The 8,038-nt window shown below is 34.8% G+C and overlaps 1 protein-coding gene across 3 annotated transcripts in view; it reads left to right on the forward strand.

Moving 5' to 3' along the window:
* Positions 1 to 3,489, forward strand: part of LOC125775789 (uncharacterized) — a 162,221-nt gene extending 158,732 nt beyond the window's left edge. For all 3 annotated transcript variants that reach the window (XM_049446579.1, XM_049446580.1, XM_049446581.1), the window contains one exon: positions 434 to 3,489. In XM_049446579.1, the coding sequence (XP_049302536.1) occupies positions 434 to 1,306 (873 nt within the window). In that variant the 3' untranslated portion in view covers positions 1,307 to 3,489. The remainder of the gene's footprint in view (positions 1 to 433) is intronic.
* Positions 3,490 to 8,038: the final 4,549 nt, after the last annotated feature.

Genomic DNA, 8,038 nt, shown 5'->3' on the forward strand with positions numbered 1-8,038 from the left:
GCTACAGTTGCCCGACATCGGCGGTTCGGACAAATTACCAGCTTCTTGATGAGAAAAGCGCGTGAGCGAAACATCAGGATGATGTCTCAAAAACTGTATTACTAGTTCGGCAAACAGACATTATCTTGGAAACTATTCAAATGATACAAGCTAAGCCGGGATTATTCTATGTTAAAGCGCCTCGGAAATATGAAATTTTTCGAAAACATGGTTATGAATCAAAAAGGTTTTGAAGAGCTAACGAAAGAATGAATTTACTATTTCTCAATAATATTTATCATATCCCGATGAAGGCTGCCGACTTAGTCTCTCTAATAATATTACAAAGCATTTCTTTTCATTTTCACAAATTTCATACTTTCTACTAATTAAATTTACAGTCTGTTAACCTTAACTAATGGCTCCGCATTCGTTGTTTTTATTTTCTTTCCAGCTTCCACACATGCAACGTCGTCGTTTGGGCTCTGTCGGCGATTCGGCGCCACCATCGGAATCCTCCGAGGGTACGAATTCATCCGAACAGAATGAGCTGATGATCAATCCCGACTGGTCGGCACACTCACACACCTCGTCGGTACATACGCACACAAACACGCACACCACTGCATCATCGACGAACAACACGAATGCAGCAAATAATCACAACAGCACATATTTCGTTGGCTCCGATGTGGACGCTGACACGCTAAGCATCGATACAACGAGCAACTCAAATCTCTCCGAATATGAACGCGGTCAGGTGGAGAGCTTTTTCGGCGGTTTGGGTACTGACATTTTCGTCTGCTCATCGCTGGCCAATCTGTATGAAGGCACCGGCAAAGAGGGTGATTGGCGTCTCGTCTTTACCGGCATACCAGTCGTTTTACACGATCGTGGCAGCGCGCGCTCCCGCGCCACATCACGTGTCACATTGGTGTTGGCCGAACGTGGCTCATGTTTTGCACTCTGGTCAGATCGCATAGATAATTTGTCAAATTATCGTTTCGCCGGTCCATCCTTTCACACGATGTGCCTCTCAACGAACCATCAACAGCTGATTGGCTTCAGTTTCGATTCAACCGATTCGGCTTGCGAACTCTACCATCACATTGAGAAGCTGGTGAGTGATCCGGAAAATATAGCGCTCTCACTGCCCGGCAAGAAGAAGAAACTAAAGCAGAAGCGTGTCAAGCCAGCGCCATTGCCGCCCAAATCGCAAATCTCGCAACCATGTCAATTCCAGCATGTCACGAGCGTTACGAAGGACGATACAGATCGGTACTACAGCATGCAGGCCTTCGCGCCGCAGTCGCTGAAGCACCGTTGAGCGTAGGTGGGATGTGAGAAATGTAATAGCCATAACCTTACATACATAATGAGTGTATGTATGTATAGTATAAGTAAATTCATATATTAGTGGTATAAGCAGATCGTGTGGCGGTCCGTCAATTCGTGAACTTAGTCGTTAAGTGAATTTTTAACAATCCATCTTTTTATTACTCAATATTATGTGAAGGAAATATGATAGCGAGCAGCATATTCAAACTGTTTGAAAGTAGCCAAAATCAGTAAGCCGACCTTTGTATCTTTCTACGCGCCTACAAACCGGACATTTTGTGTAATAAATAAATAAATAAAATAATTAAATATTTGATATTTACATTTGTATATGTTAGATTGAATTTGCGTGTTGCATAAGCATGTTTATCTGTGATATAGACAAAAATCCATTTTATATACAAGTATGCTACACGGCAAAAAAGAATGTGAAGAAAGTAGGTTTTCGTTAAGAATTTGTTACAAATAAATCTTTACAGACAGATAAATACACTTAGCAGAATAAATATACTTAGAAACTAAGTAAAATAACGATTGAGCTGTACAGCGGCGTGTTTTGGCGACATGAGCGTCTCCACTGTATATCCAGGGTAACCAGTTGTAGTAAAATCCGTCATTATTAATCTAAGGCATAAGACACGTTAAAGTTATAAAAAAGTAGTCACCGTTGTCAAACGTTTTATATGTAAGGGTTAGTTAAGTTAAGTGGAAAAATTAAAAAAAAAAATAAACATTTAAACAAATAATCAATAATATATTTTCTAGCACGTTCTAGTTAATAATTTTGTTCGAATACCTATAGGTCGACTATTATTATTATTTTTATTATTATTATTATTATTATTATTATTATTATTATTACTATTATTATCGAGTAACTTGCTTTAGTTGCATTAAATAAATTTCAAATACCGAAAAAATCAAAACATTTACAAGATGCTACACTGTAATGAAGTGCTAATGATAAAGTTTCTAAACTTGTAAATACTTATCGACGTATTTTAAAATAATACTAAAATTATTCCACCATAAATCCGAACACTTTCGGCTAGAACGACCTATGTTAAGGGTAACATATTGAAAAGCTAATATTTTCTTGAAGATTTAGCTCTAAAAAAATCGAAAATATGGTGGAAAAGTGTTAAGAAACTCTATGTCTGCTTTCAAAACCTTAAATAATATCATTCTCTAAAAATGTGAACAGAAATTCTTTGTAATAATTTATGAAATTTTATAAAACTAAAAATAAATAGTTAATAAAACTTCTTATATTGAAGAACTACATCAGAAGCATAGGTTGAGGAAGAGAGAACATTTATTTTGGGGGATGTTAACCCCAGTCGTTTCACAATGGGCCTCCCAACGGTCTAGGTGCATCGTCAAACTCCCACACTACCCACTTACCTATCTACTACCTACCCACAATATTAACCAACTATTGACAGAGTATTTAAAAAAAAAATCAGTATGAGGACAGAGATTCCATGCTTCGTATTGGAAAAAATTCAAAATGACACGCCTCAAAATTAGAAGATTACATATATCTACATGCATCGTCAGACTTCTACTCTGCCGACTTACCTACCCACAATACCTACCCACAATATTTTAATAGGATATTTGAAAAAAGTCAGTAATGAAAACAAAAGCTTCGAAACCATCAAACTATGAAAAGAAGTGCTACGTTTTGGAAAAATGTAAAATGGCACCCCTCATTATTAGAAGATGATATATAGGTGGTCATAAGTCAGACTCCCAATCTAACCTCTTGCATACCCACTACCTACCCATAATTTTAACCAAAATGCCATGCCTGAATATTAGCAGATTTTATTTAAGTAAACGTGTAGAACTCGCGAACATTTGTGTAATATTTTCAAAATTAACTTTCAAAATTTTCAAGCCAAGTTAGGAAACGTACTTTTATATTTATATCCCTTATAAGTCATTTGACTGCAACTAGGACTAGGGCCTCAATAAAGTCCTTTTCAGCTTGATCAGGAAAACTTCATCGTTGACAACCAGCTGATTGTAACAAAGTTTGAGATTTTCGAAGAAACATTTCTCAACCAATTACTACCAAAACTGTTTTAAAAAGTACGGCAAGTCCTGTCATTGTCATAAGTTCTGTTAGAAGTTGATTCCATTATAAAAATGAAACTATAATACAATTTTGAAAAAAATTCTTTTTTAATAATGAACATATTAATTGAGCGATGTACGGAATTTTATTCGAAATGGTCATCTTTTGCTTTCGCGCAAGCCCGCAAACGAGTCCACCATTGATCAATGAAAGCAGGCAGGCATTCAACAGAAAAGTATTGACGACGCTGCTCGATCGTAAGAATTTTGAGATTCTCCAAATTTTTGTGTCGTATTCGGCAGGCCATGCTCTCAAATTCTGACCACAAACTGTAGTCCATTGAATACAAATCTGGACTTCCAGGCTTTCAATCATCGGCAGCAGTGAAATCAGGAATATTGCTCTGGTTTTCACTGTTTTTCAACTCTTATAACGAACTGTATTTCCTCGAACTAACTTCTGGACCTCCAAACGGCCAGCCATACTCATTTATGTAGGCAGAAATATTGCTTTAAGCGAGTATGGTGAGGTTTTTACTTTATGTGGTGGAACAGAGTCTTGCTGGTAGATCCAATGCTCTCCATCGAAGAGAGTATTGCTTATCAACTTATCAACTGGTACACTATTGTCCGAGTTTTAGTCCCTTTTCATAGCAGTGAACAGGTGTAATTTTGTTGTTGTTGTAATAGTAGTTGTAATTCTGCCGAGTTGACTGTCCTTCACCGGATAACCATTCCGGTTTGATAGACCCGACTGTCGTGGAAACGGTTCCTTCGAACAGCTGAAAGGTGACCATGATTAAATCTTGAAAGAACAAGGTTTACCTTTTTGGAAGTTTGAAATTTCAAAATATCATGTCCGTACTATAGCATATATACTTTTTATGTCTCTGCTTCTTTACTAATACCATAAATATATTTAAATCGGATCTTACATACTATTCTTCTCTAATTTTATAAGAATCTCTGCGCATAATTGGATGATGAAAGTTTTTTCGAACATAAACTAGCATTTTATATATGAAAAGAATTATCCTTACAGGGAAGATACGGTTCTTAGATCATTCGGAAGTTTTGAACAGTGTGACTTACAACTTGACAAAGGCGACTTCGGGGGGATGGCGCATGTTAACTCTAGATCGAAGAGCACGAAAGACAGAGATACAGAGAACTCTTATTTACGGAATAATTTTTTAATTTAAATGCATTTCCATGATGAACTGTCAAAAATACTGAAAGAAAAGGACATAACGTTATGCGTGCTTTAAAAATGATTGAAAAGGAATATATCGTCGTTGCTAGTAAATTAATTTAATTTATAAAAGTAAAAGCATAGCATCATTCAAAAAAGGTTTCAACTTGACCTTACGAAAATTTGAAAAAAAAAATTAATTAATACCGAAGTTGCTTGCAGTGAGCAACACTTTCAAATTATTTTTTTATTGATTTTTTTTCTTAATTAAATTATTTTTTTTCATTTTTATTATTTTTTTTTATATATTTTTTTTTAATTCTGACTACGGTTAATTTTTTTATTGATTTTTTTATTAATTTTTTTATTTTTATTTTTTTATTTTTTTTATTTTTTATTTGTTTTATTTTTATTTTTTTTTTAATTCTGACTACGGTTAACCCCTTTTGTTATAAAAAATATGACATAACAACTAGTTCAAACTGATCAATTTGATTTGCGCTTCCAAAATTAGTTTATGCAAATATATTATAAATAATTATAAAAAAAATTTATTTTAATTACTAAACACAAATTATGTATATATCAATATGTCATTTCCTAAATATACCTACATATAAAGAAAGTAGTTTTACTTATATTTGTATTCACAATTTTTTTGTTTTTGTAATTTATACTCGTACTTGTATTATTCTGGGGCACTACGGTTGACACAATAATTAAGTTAGTTAACCTTAAACGCTTAGCAATTAAGCAATAAATGCAAGAAAAAACATGTATATAATATGCTAATGAAATCACAAACGATTTTATTACTTTTCGTGCAAAACCTACAAATTAAGTGAATTAGTCGAAAATGTGTAAAAAGTGCACACACACACACATACACACCAGTAATGTGCGTGGATTTGTTTCTTTAGTTGTTAGTACAAAAGGAATGATGACAAGCCCGCGACTGACATTGTCGGCGAGTTGCCGTAATTGCTGAATAAAAGTGACAATTACATTTATCTTGAAAGGCGATCGGCCGAGAGGCCATCGGCGGTTTGAACTTGCAACAGAAAACAATCAAAACAAAAGCAAAACTAAGCAAATGTACATAAATCAGCAGGCAATTGTAACATTCTTGTGGGAATACCTTAGTTGTACAAGTACATATGTAGCTTTTATTATGCCTATACATATGTGCGTACGAATGTATGTATGTATATTTATTAACGCAAACTTATTCAATGTCAATTTAAATAAATATGTGTAAGTGAAAAATAAAGAAAATGAACCTTCTCGGTTTGAGCGACTGCAAGCACTGACCGCGTCTTTTCGAAATTTTTGTTGAAATATCAAAGTGTTTGTTATGCCACCAAGCACATGCAAAACATTATATATGTATAAGGACCTTTATGTATTATATTAAACATTAAATAATCGCTGTCATGTTTTCTATGCGAAATGTATTATTGCAATGAAATAAATAAACACATATTACAAATATCTATTCGGAATCCAAACTTGATGACTTTTTATTCCACACTTTGATTTCAGGTACACATGTAAGGCTGGCTCGACCCAGCGCAATTGCGCCTAATAAGGAATTACATGAAAAAAAAAATACCAGAAAATTGTAAATAAAACGCAAAATATTGTATTTAATTATTTATTAATATTTATTTTGTTGATTTCAAAGTAATCCCCACCAGATATAACACACTTATGCCAATGATTTTTCGAATCCTTGAAACACCCTTCTAAGTACGTTTTGGGTTAACTTTCAGCTCTTTCAGCCAATTTTGTTTTATTTCTTCGATAAACTGAAAACCGGTTCTTCTCAATACGGCCATATACAACTACTCATTGACCGTCTGTCCCTCCTCAATAAATTTTTGATGCACCAAACCACGAATATCGAAAAAAGCAATGAACATCCCCTTGATTTTTGTGCGGCTTTGAAGATTTTTTTTTTGGTTTCGGCTCTCTTTTTGCCCTCCATTCCGAGGATAACCATCAATCATGTCCAAAAAGATCCGTTTACGGTACTCTCTTTGAAAAAAATCCTGCTTTATTGGGACGAGTCGAGGAAGAACGCGTTTCATACCCAAAATATCCACCAACATCATTCGAACGGACTCGCGGGAGAAATCGAGCAATCTCTCTAACAATTGTCTCACGATTTTCAAGCGCCACATCTTCCATCAGTTAAAGAGGTCGTATATCGTCCTGAACGAGACATGTCTTCAACGATCTCTAGACCGTCGTTGAAGAAGCGCTGGAATAAGTGCATGATATAGAATGGGACTACACTAAAGTACACAAATGTATATTTTTTCTTTAAAAAAAATACCCGTTATGTTAATACACCTTCTATATATTATTTGGATATGGATTTACTCAACTCGATTAAGGGGTCTTACCTTTTTTTTCGAATTATTTGGTCTTAAAAAAGGCTTAAAAATGCTGTGCGCTTAAAGCAAAATTTACGAAGTTTCGAGGATTTTAATACTTTTCCATCAAAGGGTTCTCAAACCGTCACAAATTAAAATTTCGTTAAATACCCCTCAACCTCCCTTCCAACGTTATTTGGATATCTAACGATGTAATTTTATGTGATCCAGCACCGTGCTATGAGCGGCACCCTAATTGAACTTTTTCCGTGGCGCTTCAGCGTATTTGCTGTCATTGTCGTATTTGTTAATATTTCACTATCAAAATTTAACAGAATATTCTTCTATAATGAACTATTGTTCAAAGTTCATTGCTCACCCTCATTGGAATTATTTGCAATACTAGCAGTTTAAAGATTGTGAATCTCGTGTCTCTGGTTTTTGGATATTGAAAATCAGCAGACTTTAAATAGGCGTTTGTGATTGTGTGAATCAATTCGCGCCTGTGCTCTTGGTTTTCAACCATTACGGTTATCTTTAAAAATGGTTAGTAAACGCATTGGCTGAAATATCCTTAGAAAACAAGAAATTATGTACAGTGGCATGGATATATTGTACAGATCAAAGTTAAGAGTTATTAGAAATGATCTCCACTCTCCATCAGTCAACTGATCATATGTATTCTGACAACGCGCTTGAAGTAATTTAGGCTCAAAGTTTTTCTTTGACACGCTGTCACGCTGCTGTAATAGTTTAATGAGGAGTCTATTATAATCTCTTTACTTCTGTGAAAAAGTGGTTAAAAATGCGGCAAAAGTGTACATGAGGATGTTTTCAGAAGGCTTGGTGAAGTTGATAAGCAATACACTCTTAAATTGAGAGCATTGCAAGGCAAAAACCGCCCAGATTGGATGCCTGGTCATAACCATTGTACTACAGTTTACGAGTATGGCCAGAGTTTGAGAGCATGGCCTACTGAAATTTGAATAAAATTTGGAGTCTCAAAAAATCTTCGATTCGATCTGTGTCCTCAATACCAATAAAAACTGTGCCTGCTTTTATTGATCAA

The sequence above is a fragment of the Bactrocera dorsalis genome, chromosome 1 (genome assembly GCF_023373825.1).
Source record: "Bactrocera dorsalis isolate Fly_Bdor chromosome 1, ASM2337382v1, whole genome shotgun sequence".
NCBI lineage: Eukaryota > Metazoa > Arthropoda > Insecta > Diptera > Tephritidae > Bactrocera > Bactrocera dorsalis.